We start from the raw sequence: 15,672 nt of genomic DNA on the forward strand, positions 1-15,672 counted from the left end.
ATAAATAAATTCCGACCTAGGGTGTAGCTCTAGACCTTTCTTTATTTGGGTTTAGCAGTGTTGTACCCAGTCAATCTGACAAATGGAAATCAACGCAGGACCCGGGGGGAAATATCTTTGGTGATTCTCGGAATCCGAAAAGCCGAGAGTGATGATTACTGCTCACTAAATTATGTGTTGTCATTATTAATGTATTAGCTATGAGGCGCTATCCGCGTAAATATGATCGGATTCTACTCAATAGCCCCGGAAATAAAGTGATCGGCAGCACCTTCATATCTAGTTTTCGGATTAGGAGAATTCAGCAGTCGGCTGACGGTGAGGGATGCTATGATCCGGCGCCGATTGGGCACGAAGAAATGAATTTCCACTAAGTTATGTTCCATCATAAATACACCAATGAGTTCTGATTGTCCTTCAGCTAGAGCAAAAGGGGCTCTGTAAATAGACAAAATATCGATCTGATTCTTTCGCTATTATGCTGAATGAAATATCTGGTAGTTGTAGGTTCTGGTACCCGCGGATAAAGTCGCTATTCCTGGCAGTGACCATGTTAAGAGGAGACCATTTCTGGACTTTGATTAACTTCGCCTCTTTTCTCCAAGGCTTCTGCAGCCTATGTGGGTCTTCATTTCGAACTCAAATTTGGACAACCATTTCAGGTAAGTGCCGATCAGCCGGTATTGCCACCCACTGAATTATGTAAGCTATACGTTTAGTTAACGTATTCGGTAAGCGAGTGGGCCATGTAAGCCAGTGGGCCACCCAACCCAAAACGCGTCCATGAATTAGCACTTAGTTAGTTCAACCACCCACTATGCCACCAATTCGCTCCCGATCCTCTAGCAATTCAGCAGAGCAAGAGGGTAGGATTTTATTAGCTATCCAGGCTTTTAAAAATAAAGAAATCTCTTCAATTCGCGAATTGGCGCGTCGTTTTAATATACCGCGTACAACTTTACAACGCCGCCTTACTGGTGATCTCTTTCGTCCTGAAACACGCGCCAACAACCATAAATTGACTGAAACTGAGGAGGAATCTCTTGAAAAATGGATACTCTCTATGGATCTACGTGGAGCAGCCCCCCGGCCCTCTATGGTACGAGAAATGGCAGATCTTCTGCTTCAAAAGCGTGGAACTACCCCAGTTCTTTCGGTCGGCGAAAAATGGGTATATAACTTTGTGAAACGGCGTCCTCTCCTCTCCTCTCGATTCTCGAAACGATATAATTACGAGCGCGCGAAATGCGAAGACCCTAAAATCATTAGGGAGTGGTTTGATTTGGTTCAAAAGACAATCCTTCAATTTGGAATCGATCCCGACGATATTTATAACTTTGATGAGACTGGTTTTGCTATGGGATTGACTGCAACTGCGAAGGTTATTACGAGGAGTGAATACTACGGTCGGAGGCCGGTTTTACAACCTGGAAATCGTGAATGGGTAACAGTGGTTGAATGTACGAATGCTTCTGGCTGGGTCCTTCCTCCGTGTATGATTTTTAAAGGCAAAGTCTTTATTAAATCATGGTTTGACGGCCTCCCGGGGGATTGGCGCTTCGAAGTTAGTCCTAATGGTTGGACCTCTGATGAAATTGGACTTCGGTGGCTTAAGAAGCTCTTTATTCCTAGTACTTCGCGTACGAAGGGGATATACCGGCTTTTAATACTTGATGGCCACGGAAGTCATTTAATACCTCAATTTGACGAAGTTTGCGAGTAAAATAAGGTGATACCAATCTGTATGCCTGCGCATTCATCTCATCTTTTACAACCTCTTGATATTGGTTGTTTTGCGGTGTTAAAACGTGCGTACGGTCGGATGGTTGAAACTAAGATGCGGAACGGGATCAATCATATTGACAAACTTGACTTCCTCGAAGTATACCCTCTCGCACGAATTGAAGCTTTTAAACCGGAGACTATTAAAAATAGCTTCGGGGCAGCCGGTTTAGTCCCTTTTAAACCGGAGAGAGTGATCTCTAAGCTTAATATTCGGCTTCGAACCCCAACCCCCCTCCAAGCCGGGGGAGTGAATCAAGCCGGAATTTTACGCCAAAAACTCCGTTTACAGAGAAAGATCTACGTCGACAAGCTTCGTCAATCAAAGCTTTACTTCGTACAGGATCTCGAAGCCCGCCTAGCCTATCAGATCGTGCATTAAACCAGCTTATAAAAGGCTTCCAGCTCCAGCTACAAAGTCATATTTTACAAGCGCAAGAAATCAAGGAATTACGCGCCGCCAACGAGAAGCAAAAGTAGACTGCGACATCGCCCATGGACGGGCGGGTGGGCAGTGCCCACAGGCCTTATGTAAGCGGGCGATGGGCACTATCCATACGCCCATGGGCCTTTTTAGTAAGCAGAATTTCTTGACCTCGTGACCTGCATTATTTGTGCATTTTTTTCTCTGTATTTTTGAGTAATTCGATTACATGTACAATGACTTGATACTACTGTCAATTTTCTGACCGAGGTCAGAAATGAGCTTTAGAAGCCTTTATACAACAACTTGACACATTGTCACTTTTTTGACCGGGGTCAGAAATAAGCCTTGGAAGCCTTTGCATAATGACTTAGGCATTCATTATATTCATATATTTACACTAATACGATACAAATTGATCATTATTAGGTTTGCCACGCTTCCTTGCTTCTCTTAAACCAGGGCGCTTTTGAGTGCTACCCTTATCTCCATAATGAGGGAGATGAGGACTGCTCTTATCTTCGCTGTCGACTAGCTCACTTCTCTGTCGCTTCCGCGTACTTAGCACTATAGAAGGACGAGGAAGCTGACTCTCCATCATAAACTCATACTCGATCAGTCCAACAGGATCATTATCCTCGGAATCCTCACTATCGCTGATTGGTTCAGGCATGTCAGTGGTAAGCTTAGCCTCTCTCTGTTCGTCTGCTTCTTGCATTGAATCCAAGGACGTATCCTCATCGGGTAGTTCTTCTATTTCAATGTCGAACTGGGTTTTATACCGGAACATTATGATATCCTGGACTGTCTTCGTACTCAGCCGCCCACGTCGGTAGTGGCAGACATCCCGTGCTAAATTGAAAAGACGTTCAACTCTAGCGCCTGTTGCAGGAATAGAGAGAATGTCGCGAGCAACACTGGAAAGAATTGGGAATTCATTACCTGGTCGAAGTTCTCCCAGACATCTAATATGTGTTTTGCATCCTATCGTAGCCTTTGTTGTGTCTCAGTACTGCTGCCGCGTACTGTGGTACGCCACCACTCGATAAACTTTACTTTGGACGCGTTGTTCATCGCGTCGTAGAGGATAAACTGCTTTCTCCGATCGGGGCCGACGCGTTTGAGAGAGCAATCAAGAATAGCCGGTTGAGTGAACTCGGACTCTATCAGTGAGATAGAAGTCTGTTGGCTGTTGAAGAGACTGGGATCAATATTTGGATTAAGGTTAGGATCAAATATATCGGCGACGTAGGAGAGGTCTGGTTGGGAGCTCGGAGGAAGTGAAGAAGGCCCTGCGGTATAGGCACTAGGTTGGGACATGGTTAATGTGATGTAAGGGATAATATAACGACTATAGGAGAGTGAGTGATCTGAACTTACAATAGGTAACTTGCGACCGTGTGAAACGAGGATTACTAGTAAAAGGGGTGCTTTGTATAGATCTGATAGATCGTAAATTGAGTGTAGACCCACTATATATTATAAGCTGATTGGCTATAAGTGTCTTTGTCCATGGGCATGCCCGTGGGCACGCCCGTGGGCACGCCCATGGGAACATACCTAAACGCCCATCTTGAGTTACAATCGAAGGATTTAAAACTCCCAGAATAATAACACAAGTCTTTGAGTGATATAATTGACAGAATTTAGTGATATAAGCTTATAAAATAAGAATTATACTAATTATCTTTCGATCTACCTATGAGAAATATACTAGAGTGAGAGATAAAGTAGAATCCATAAGTAGTATTTTACTTATAGAAAATGCCAGGCATGTACCACTGACTTAAATATATATCTTCAAGCTGTTACAGTATGATTTGATAAGTTAATAAAAATACCACACAATATGATGTATTTCGATTAAAATTTTATTCCAATTCGTATCATATATATACTAGTTTCTCATATACATAGATATTTCAGTAAAATTTATAGATGTTGTAGATTAAAACTGCCATTTTACATGGAGTTGGCAAAACAGGTGTAAATAACAGTTATTTATTATGCAAAGTCAGCGAGTTATACGTCCATTTTGGGTGACTTTATGCAATGGTGGGCATCGTGGGCATGCCCGCCGTGGGCATGCCCGTGGGCCTTGGGCGTTATGGACGGGCACTCGAAAATCCAAATAGCCCAAGGCCCACCGTGGACGGGCCTTGGGCACCTCCTAGGTGCCCATGGACGGGCGATGTCGCAGTCTAAGCAAAAGCAAAAGCGAGGCAAATCCCGGAGTCAGATACAGGTAGAAGCAGGCCTTACAGTACAGGAAGCTTCTCAATTGGATACTGAGCCGGTGGAAGCAATTAAAGCACCTCCCTCCCCTCTACGAAGAAGCCCTTCGCCGGCTTTACAACCACGTACACGGGCCCCGCCAAAGTGTAGTGGTTGTGGTGAAATAGGACATAAGATTAATAGATGCCTAGCTAGATAGATGATTTTACTGTATTTAATTTAATGGCGTTTTGGTTGACATATTTGTATTTAAAATTGGTAGGTTGGGTCGGGTGGCCCACTGGCTTACATGGCCCACTCGCTTACCGAATACGTTAGTTAACTTAGGATCGCAATTGGCGTTCAAATCGTGACAGAAAGATTTAACACCAAACTCCCAACTCCCAACTCCCAAATGTCGGAATATGTCTCATAATTTGATTTTTAAGCATAATACCGTCGGTGTAGACGGAAAAGCCCAAGCTGTAAGTTCGTCAAATCATGCTCCGCCAGGGAAGATTATGCTTACATCCAAGGAGTGCGATTTTTGTCACGCGAGAAAGGTACCGTTGGTCTTTGCCTTAACCCAATGATCTTCAACTGCAAATACAAATCCTAATACCACTCGGTACCCTCTCTAGATTAAGTGCAACAGAAGAATCGAGTGCCAACGCTGTACCGCAGCTGGGGTTACGTGTACTCGAGAGCGGCAGCGACGGACGCGGACGCGTCGCTTGGCAGCGTTGCCGTAAGCGCATCCCTAGAAAGAATTTACACCTTGGTTTCAACCTCCTGACACTTCCTTCGGGGCTTCTATCAGTAGTACTCGTGGAAGACAGTTTGAAGATGATGAACAAGACCCAGACTCGATCACATTTGTTTCGAAAGCCGCAGATACTTACCAACCTTTCACGGACCATGGTGCGGTGGTCAGCGCCCTTAAACAATCAAATAATACAAGCAGTTTGATTATAGATGAGATTAACACTAACACCCATTTGTCTGTGGCCCGGACGGGCGTTTTACGGTCGGCACTGGACATCGTCAAAAGGTTCATATCATCATCACAGCATGCGGACAGCATACCAGATGAAAAGATTACTCCCGATCCTGCATCAAAACTTATTGATTTTCGAATCGAACTTTTCTATATGATGATGGGCGGTATGTTTTTTTATCCTTATTGGGCATTGCACCTCATTCTAAATACTGCAGGTCAAAATGAACGCGACGCCCTAGCTCTCCACTGGCCGGATCACATTTCACCCCTAACTCTGCAGCGAATGTGTTTAGCCTTGATGAGTGGTACTGTTGGTCGGCAAACAGATCTTCAATACAAGCTTTGTGTACTTTACAAGGCTACCATCTTCGTCAGTCGGTGGCTGCGATTTTCCTCGCCGGGGGGATTATCAGACTGTTTAGCCAAATCTAGAAAGCAGTATACTGCAGCTTTCCTTGAATCTCTCAGTATGATTGACTTCTCGAGGTCTCCCAGCCTTGCAATGCTACAAGCGCTTCTTTCTGGTGTCGGTGATCCTCAGTCCCTATGCAGATATGTCGTTAACTTATATCAGGCCACACTAGTACAGCTTCTTGGAGACACGACAAGATCTTGGCACCTGACTGCTCTAGCCTCCCGTGTTGTGGTAGCTTTGGGTTATCATACCTCGACTTCGATCGGCTGTGATGCTGACGAAGAAATCGAAATTCGTCGCTGCTTGTCTTGGTGCTACTATATGGACAAGACACTAAGCATGCTTCTAGTCCGTCCTACATCTTTACCCGTCCTTGCGTCCGACCCGGTAGATCTTCTCAACACGGTTTCTGAAAATCCATTATCATACAAAGTCAGGATATTGGTGAAACTCGCTCAAGTTCAGGATATCTCGTTATCTCTCATGTTAAAAGGTCAAAAAGAAGAGCTCGCAATGGCTCAGGAGCCTGCTTTGCTTGAAGACCTTCAAAATAGACTAAAGTCTATCAGTGAGGAGATTCGGCAGGTGGGAGTTCTTGTCAAATTCCCAACTCCAAATTACTGACATGAATCTCAGTCCCGTCAGAAATTTGCTGAACAGCCCGCTGCTATGATTGAATGGGATGCCATTGACTTCACTTTCTTTTCGATCGCAACGAGTGTCCTTCGCCTTAAATCATTAGCCGTGCAAAACAATAGTAGACGCCAAGAGTGCTTGCGGTACGCACGGAGAGCACTTTTCTCAATGCAGGCATGCCAGAAGCATATCTCTGTTCTACCTAATCTAACAACAGACTTCCTCTTCTGGTATGGTACCTTTATCCAAAAAGTACGATGGTTCTGACGTTCAACAGGACCGCATTACTATATCCTCTGACTCCATTATTTGTGGTTTTTTGTAACGTCGTCGCTACTTCGGATATAGAGGATTTGGAGCTGTTGAAAGATGTCACCTCCACAATATCAAGAATTAAAGATCAATGCACCTTTGGCTCGAATCTTTACAGACTTCTATCCGAATTGATCAAACTCTGTTCCAATCTGCATGATATTCAGCCTAGTCAACCGCCTCATAATCATCATGTTCAAAGTCAAGGATCACCGACTGGTGTTTCATCGATTGTTGGGAAAATCAACAGGACTATCGAAAGTGAAGTCGCCATGTTGAATTTTACGGAGGGTGATGCCAATTCAAGATGGCATGTGCAACAACGAACCCAGCAATCAGATTGTCATCGATCTTGTGAAGGGCCAAAACGTTCTTCAATTTGGGATGAGGGTCTTATGCGGGAGCTCTTCAATACTCACCCGTCCGTTGAGTGGCTTGATTACCACAGTTCTGACTTTCAAGAAACTACGCACCCATGAAGCAAGTGAACCGAAATGTGAATTTTATACCTCTATATATTGAGTTGAATGTAAATTGAGTTTAGCATTTTCGTTCTCAGATACAAAATTTTAGATGCTAGAGCAAGGCTGTTCGTTCAGATTACCAAGTCTATTAGCGGGATAGTCCCTTCTAATTACTTAACCCTTCTTGATACTTCAGTTGGCTCACAATGACAGGATCCACCCCAATCGTTTGCATGTTTTTTTAAGGCAAACAAATTAGTGAACGGCAAAAGCTAGGGAATCTTCTGGGGAAGCATTTGGAATATGACGCGACGTCTTCACCTACAGTGATAATAAACAGCAGTAACTGAGCAATGACTTGAAGAAGTCTTTATTTATATTCACAGCACCCATAAAAGTGTTTAAAACCTGGGCAATGAAGCTTATGACGGGAGCTCGAAATGAACTCTAAAAAAATGTGATCCGCTTGTAAGAAGTCACTCCACCCAACCCAATACAGCTATTCTATCTCAAAAATGCCTTACATGTCTATTTTTAGTTCCGTGCAAAGCCCTCTAGAGCACGAGTAGAAAAAAAGTATCGGGGACTAGATTATCGTGGACTAACAAAGACGTGTATTAGTAAGATCGTCACTTATTGCTAGTTAGTTATAAACTTTTTCTCTAGAGTAGTACGATAGCTTTCTTGTATCTTTAGTTAACAAAAAACTATCGGAGACGAAGGAGGTATACGGTACTGTTTTACTGCAGCACTGTCTATCAGGAAGATCCTATAACGTAATTCACGGCCGAGCCGCGCACCCCAAAACACATAGTAAATGCGATAAATTACCAATTTATATATCAAGAACCATATCTATTGATGATAGGATATTAAAATCTTATGATCTAGATAGTATTTCTAACTTACTAGAGAAGTATAGGACAATTAGTTGAAGCATTGATTCAGATATATGTATTTGTCCCATATACCAAAACTACGCCGTATCTTATGGTAACCCATCGGGAATGATTATTGAAATTGCTTAAGACTAAGATATGTTATTTCACACGCTAAGAAAGTCATATATCCTAGTATTTAAGTAAAAATAAAATATGGTTGTTCAGATATGAAATGGTAATTTATCGAATTTACTTTGTGTTTTGGGGTGCGCGGCTCGGCCGTGAATTACGTTATTTTCCGGAGCTTGGCCCATATCATTAATCGGGTCAATCCGAACTAATCATTCGCATCCGGTAACTTCCCAAAAGGTACATCCTCCCGAAATTCCGCATCTCGGACTTTCGGGCTTTGGATATATGAAGATCGTTTTTTCCGGGTCTGTACTCTAACCGGGCTCTCGGCCTTCTTTCTTTGCCTTTCGCTGTGATATTTCTACGTCGAACATTAGGCCGGCCCAAAATTCCCTTTGGAGATTACGAGCGAACCGGAAATCAAAGACATTTTTCAATCTGTTAGTCCCATATAGACGAACATACAAATGCTTTGGACACTCTATTTTCACGGCCCCTTTTAATAATTCATCACTATCTTGCAATTGCCTTCCAATTTCCCATTCCAATAACAGATTTCTCAATTTCGTGTCTCGCTATGGAAGAATCAGAGACCCCAACACCGGCTGGATCCCTTCCACCCTCGCTGAATGAGAAATGGACGGAAAAGGAAGACCGATGGCATCTTATCGACAAACTGGAGGAGTTCAACCAACGGGATCTTGCTTCCGGATTCAAACCTCGGCAACTTGGTGTCACCTGGAAAAATCTCACGGTCAAAGGAACTAGTGCCGAAGCTGCAATCAATGAAAACTTCGTTTCGCAGTTCGACCTTCGCCGGCACCTTTCCCGTTTCCGACGCAGGAATTCTCTACAAACAATCTTGGACCAAAGCCATGGCTGCGTTAAGCCTGGTGAGATGCTGCTTGTTTTGGGCAGACCTGGGTCAGGTTGTACCACGTTGCTCAAGATGCTCTCCAACAGGCGAGCAGGCTACCAGAAAATTGATGGGGACGTTCGATTTGGAGATATGTCGCACGAAGAAGCAGAGAAATATCGTGGCCAAATCGTCATGAACACCGAAGATGAAACGTTTTTCCCTACCCTCACTGTCGGCGAGACGACCATATTTGCGACTAGCGGAAAGATCCCAGCCCATCTCCCCGAAGGTTGCAAATCAAGACACGAGTACCAAAATGAGCTGAGCGATTTCCTACTTCGCTCGCTTGGAATATCCCACACCGCAACTACCAAAGTTGGAAACGAGTATGTTCGTGGTGTATCGGGAGGTGAGAGGAAGCGTGTTTCTATCCTAGAGTGCCTTGCTGCCCGAGGATCGATTTACTGCTGGGATAACAGTACCAGAGGCCTTGACGCCAGTAGTGCGCTGGACTGGGCAAAAGCCATTCGAGCAATGACAGATGTCTACTCCCTGTCTTCCATCGTGACGCTTTATCAAGCTGGAAACCAGATCTACGACCTTTTTGACAAAGTCCTCGTTCTGGACGAAGGAAAGCAGATATACTACGGCCCAATGAGTCAGGCTCGTGGTTTCATGGAAGACCTTGGATTTGTGTGCGAGGATGGCGCCAACGTCGCTGACTTCCTAACCGGAGTTACAGTGCCGACTGAGCGCCAGATTCGCTCAGGCTTCGAAGCCAGCTTCCCGCGCGACGCAGAATCTATCCGCTCTTCATACGAAAACACAGATATTTTCAAAAACGCCGTTGCCCATTATTCATACCCCAACTCAGAGCTTGCTAGTCGGCGAACGTCAGACTTCAAGGAAAGCGTCGCTCTCGAAAGAGCATCCAAACGCAGCCAATACACCGTCGACTTTGTCTCTCAAGTGAAGGCATGTATTATTCGTCAATACCAGATCATCGCTGGGGATATGGTTACTTTTGGAATGAAACAAGGCTCGAACATCGCCCAAGCTTTGATAGCTGGTTCTCTATACTACCAAGCAGCCGACGACTCCTCCGGGGTGTTTATCAAAGGGGGCGTGCTGTTCTGGTCTGTGCTATACAACAGCATGACCGCAATGTCTGAGGTTGTGGACTCTTTCACAGGCCGACCTGTCATCCTGAAGCACAAATCTTTGGCCTACGTTCATCCAGCAGCCATCTGCATCGCCCAAATTGCCGCAGATATCCCTATCATTATTCTTCAAGTTACTACATGGTCCCTCATCATCTATTTCATGGCTGGCCTGGTCCTTGATGCATCGAATTTCTTCACATACTGGACTATTTTGTTCGTTACCAACATGTGTGCCTGTGGGCTGTTCCGTGCAATTGGCGCTGTTTTCGGTTCATTCAACACCGCTGCCCAGCTCTCCGGATATGCGATCGCTATCATGGCTATGTATGCTGGATATCAAATCCATACAACGCAGATGCATCCGTGGTTTGGCTGGCTATATTGGCTCAATCCATTGTCATACGGATTTGAGGCATTGATGGGAAACGAGTTTCATCTTCATGCGATCAAATGTGTGAACACCAATCTGATTCCCAATGGCCCTGGTTATAGCCAGGACGAGCATGCCTCGTGTGCTGGCATCGGGGGTGCACAGCCAGGAGCTCTCTCTTTGACAGGCGATGAATATCTTGCGTCTTTGATGTATAGCCACACTCACATTTGGAGAAATTTCGGAATACTGTGTGCGTGGTGGGTTGTGTACGTCGGAATCACACTAATTGGAGTCATTCGCTGGCATGATGCTTCTGAGTCGGGAGCTTCGCTGCTCATTCCTCGCGAAAGATTAGCTTCTCACCAGCGGCTTTCTCCCGTTGACGAAGAGTCCCAGTGTACGGAGAGAAGGAAGGTTAAGCATTCGTCCAATCCGAACGAGTCACTCCAACAGCCTGCCCCCGCTGAACAGGAAATACTACAAAATACTTCAATTTTCACGTGGAAAGCTCTGACATATACTGTTAAGACATCCTCAGGCCCTCGAGTGCTCCTCGATAATGTTTATGGCTGGGTTAAGCCCGGAACCCTCACTGCACTCATGGGCTCGTCAGGAGCAGGAAAAACAACCCTTTTGGATGTTCTCGCGCAGAGAAAAACCGAAGGAACAATCAAAGGATCAATTCTGGTCGATGGCCATCCCCTCCCCATATCCTTTCAACGCTCGGCCGCCTACACGGAACAGCTCGATGTCCACGAGCCCTATGCCACAGTGAGGGAGGCATTGCAGTTCTCTGCTCTTCTTCGTCAATCCCGAGATATCCCTGAGGTTGAAAAGCTCAGATATGTCGATGTCATCATTGATTTACTGGAGCTTCACGACATCGCCGACTCCCTGATTGGAAAGCCTGGCGCAGGGCACGGCTTGAGTATTGAACAACGGAAGCGCTTGACTATTGGAGTGGAATTGGTCTCGAAGCCTAGAATTCTTATCTTCTTGGACGAACCTACCTCAGGTCTGGATGGCCAGTCAGCATTCAACACCGTCCGCTTTTTGAGAAAGCTTGCTGACGCGGGCCAATCTGTCTTGGTAACGATCCACCAGCCGTCCGCCCAGCTCATGGCACAATTTGACAGGCTTCTACTCTTGAAATCTGGCGGGAAGATGGTATATCTTGGTGACATCGGAAAGAATTGCCAGACGATCAAGGATTATTTTGGGAGATATGGAGCACCTTGCCCTATTTCGTCCAATCCGGCGGAGCACATGATTGATGTGGTTTCAGGCCGCTTCTCAGATACCGATTGGCATCAGACATGGCTTAATTCCCCTGAGCACAAGGACACGACCAACGAGCTCGAGGCTATCCTGCAACAGTCGGTTGCCAAAGGTCCCATGGAGGAGGATGGTTTTGAATTTGCCGTACCACTGGCTGTCCAGACCAAATACGTCTTGCGCCGCATGAATCTAGCGCTGTTCCGGAATACGTCCTATATCAACAACAAGATTGCTCTCCACATTGGTCTGGGACTATTCAATGGGTTCAGCTACTGGAAAATCGGACAATCGGCAGCCGATTTACAGCTCAAGCTTTTCACCGTATTCGTTTGGATGTTTGTTGCGCCCGGTGTCATCAATCAACTTCAGCCCCTCTTCATTGAGTGCCGGGATCTTTATGATGCCCGAGAGAAGAAAGCAAGAATATACTCTTGGAAAGCCTTCGTCACAGCTTTGGTCATCTCTGAAATGCCATACCTTTGCCTCTGTGCCGTCTTGTATTTCGCATGCTGGTACTACACAGTCGGCAGCCCCACGGAGTCCGATAAAGCAGGTGCTGCATTTTTTGTGGTTCTTATATACGAATTTCTCTACACATCGATTGGACAATTCATTGCAGCCTATGCACCGAATGCTGTATTTGCTGCACTGACCAATCCGCTTCTTGTTGGAATCATTGTATCCTTTTGTGGAATCCTGGTCCCTTACGAGCAAATCGTTGCTTTTTGGAGATACTGGATGTATTGGCTGAACCCGACGACGTACCTGGTTGGTAGTATGCTTACATTCACCATATTTGACGCCGAAGTTGAATGCGCGACCGAAGAGCTGTCGCTATTTGACCCGCCCAGTAACATGACTTGTGGCCAATATCTAGTCCCCTACCTTAACACTTCGGGTGCAAACCTCTTGAACCCAGAAGACTCGCTCGGCTGTCGTGTTTGCCCTTACTCTAAGGGAAGTGACTATCTTCATACCATCAACATCAATGAGTGGTATTTTGGATGGAGAGACGTGGGTATCACCGTTCTCTTCGTCATCAGCTCATACGCTTTGGTATATTTCTTCATGGCACTGAAAACAAAGCCTTCCAAAAAGGCCGAGTGAGGATTAAAATTCGTGATCAAGACCTGCGCAATGAGGACTGTTCGTTTGGATTCGCCGTTTCCTTGCTTCTTTACACTTTATATTTCGCACATTTCTCCGTCGCTGGTTCAGGTCTTTACTGCCACCCTTTGCTCCATTGGGAAACATGTTCAACTTAGAGGTCAATTATAGATTAAATACAGTATTTATTTGCTTTTCCCTTTTTCCAACCATGGTACCGTATTGATAATCATGAAGAAGGGTGTATTCACATGCAGTAGTCACATTGCACACTCCAATCTGACCATTTTAGTTGCTACTCTTTGTAGGGAAACTAACCCAAGCCGTGAATAACTATATAGTAGTAATCATACGCGAGTAAAGAGAGGTATATAGGACCTAATAGCCGGCCACAGAAAACGGTAGATTGCTTCCGTATAAAGACGTTCTAAGGGCCCGAAAGAGTCTATAAATTTTAAACTGAGCTGAGCAATAACCGCTTGTTTCCACGCTTAGAAACCTGCTTAGCCTTGCGCTTCTCCCCTGATCTTCTAAGAAACTTGTCCTCGGCGTTCAAATTCTATTGCTGCATGGGATCTTGCTTCGCTACCGTCATGTCGCGTTTCCTCTAGAATAGCGGTCAAAGAGGTTTGATGGATTAGATTATCAAAGGCCACTATGTATCGCTAAACAAAACTACGCTCCGAGCGCATGCAAACGCGAATCTACCCGCAGCGAATGTGGAGAAACGAGAGAAACGCAATCGGACTGCCAGGCATATACCATATGAAGGTGGCCTTACTGTTGAAAAGGGTCTATAGCTAGCTCAGCAGAAAGATAAGCCAGTTTAGCGGATGAGGTTATATCCCATGCGCGGGGCGAATGGCCTATTCAGCCAGATCAGCAGGCTACTAGAGCTCCAGTGAGGTCTAGCGGGCTTAGGGAGAATGAGCAGAGGATTATTTCTTGTAAAATTTGCTATTTTAAATCAATTAATGCGTTCTGGTTGAGAGGCCTTGGTCTGAAATTCTGTGGTTGGGGTAGGTGTTTCAGTCGGTTTTTGTTGTAACGCAAAAGGGAGCTTGGTTATGATCTTCCTAGAGGGCTACAAAGAGGACATATATATATATACAGCATGAACCCATCCAAGTTGACTGGAAAGCAACTTAGGCTTGGTACAGACGGACAGGAATTCTTTCCAATGTTGCAGCTTCATTGATGAGTAACCTTCATTGATGAGTAACAACAGCCTCATGTCGCAGCAGTGTGTTTCATGCGGCCGTGGATTACGTTAGAGTATTTCCTTCCTGATATTCACAGAGACTACAACTAAGTGTCCCGTTTTTCACATGCAATGTCCCCAGCTTAAATTATTGTGGGCCTCATTAGAGCAAGGTTTCTGATGTACGTTGGTTCTATGATCTGACAGAGAGGGTGCTAGTCACCCTCATATTTACTGCCGGAATTTCTCGAGCACTTTCGTCGGATTAGCCTTTCTGATCGCAGAACATAACCTTCCACTGGCGCGTGGGTCTTTGGAGCTAGATTTTTTGTTTGCTATCAGTATAGTCCTGTATACAGAATGGGTCGAAACTCCGAAGAGGCCCTGCTGAAAATAATGTTTCTGGGTCCATACCCTTATTTAATTTTATTGGCTTTACATCTGAAGCAGCAAATATTTATTCAGGTAAATTAAGTACACCACGCTTAAATAAGTAACAAAATGAATCCGCTTCAATTTCAAATCATCTCAAACTGTCCGCTCTGTGCTCGCAGACCTAAGCCTTCATCTTTCGTATTGTTCTACTCATTCGTAGTGCTATGCTTGTCTGGTACAAAATGGCTAAGAAATAGTTACGGCCCTCCTTGTAGCTTAAGGTTCGAGTTATGATGAAGAAATTCCCTATAGGCGTTTTTCAGAAAATTCATCCTGTCGTTGGAGCGTGTCAAGCTCCGATGTATGCCAGCGTTGTCATAAATGGTCATGAATAATGGTATTATTTACAAGAGAAGTAGAACCAAAGCGCGGTATAAAGCCTTTGAGGCGATCGAATTTATCTTATAGATAGCAAAGAAAGAAGCTTTTGCTGATTTAACTAACTCTGCCCTGATGATGCCCTTTCCGTCTGTAAATCTGTGATGGGTTGGCCGAAATAAGTCCTGAGTGTGTGAGACCAATCATAGAAATGTCGTAAATAGTAAGGAAGTCCATACTTCTGTCGCTGCATACGAGGCACTGATCGTCCAAAGACGATTCTAGGAAAGGCCGCCACGGGCGACGGTATTATATGAAATTTATTGCTAACAGTATCGGCTCAAGGGTCACAATACCGTATCTCTCCCCACCACAGCCTTAGCACGGTAGAATCCATGAAAAGAGACCTATGAGATAGAGGCTCTTTAATAACATTGGAAACATTTTCAGGCCGGGTGGAAGGCATTAATGGTAATGTGACAGATGATAAACTATATGAACCTAATCTCACGGCTGTTCAGAAAGGAAGATTTCAATGTAGTTGCAGGATAAAGACAGAACAAGGAACTCTTTATAGTGGTCTCGGTTCCAAAGCTGATGTTACCACCTTATACTTTCTTACCCTCTCCCCAAGCCTACGCTATGATAAACCTGGATATGTTGGGGCAACTTCTCACA

General features: G+C 44.9%; 2 protein-coding genes across 2 annotated transcripts; both read left to right on the plus strand.

The window, feature by feature from the left end:
• Nucleotides 1–5,577: 5,577 nt before the first annotated feature.
• On the plus strand, nucleotides 5,578–6,738 carry N7487_003023 (fungal specific transcription factor domain-containing protein; the record flags this gene model as incomplete). The annotated part of the gene is made up of 3 exons (XM_056870770.1): nucleotides 5,578–5,584; nucleotides 5,636–6,420; nucleotides 6,472–6,738. The coding sequence occupies 3 exons, from the start codon at nucleotides 5,578–5,580 to the stop codon at nucleotides 6,736–6,738; spliced, it is 1,059 nt and encodes a 352-aa protein (XP_056735554.1).
• A 2,099-nt stretch (nucleotides 6,739–8,837) lies between these two features.
• Nucleotides 8,838–13,040, plus strand: N7487_003024 (uncharacterized protein; the record flags this gene model as incomplete). The annotated part of the gene is made up of 1 exon (XM_056870771.1): nucleotides 8,838–13,040. One exon carries the CDS (start codon nucleotides 8,838–8,840, stop codon nucleotides 13,038–13,040), a length of 4,203 nt encoding a protein of 1,400 aa, XP_056735555.1.
• Between the last annotated feature and the right edge of the window lie 2,632 nt (nucleotides 13,041–15,672).

The sequence above is a fragment of the Penicillium crustosum genome (genome assembly GCF_028827405.1).
Source record: "Penicillium crustosum strain IBT 35664 chromosome Unknown utg000001l_segment0_segment0, whole genome shotgun sequence".
NCBI classification, from domain to species: domain Eukaryota; kingdom Fungi; phylum Ascomycota; class Eurotiomycetes; order Eurotiales; family Aspergillaceae; genus Penicillium; species Penicillium crustosum.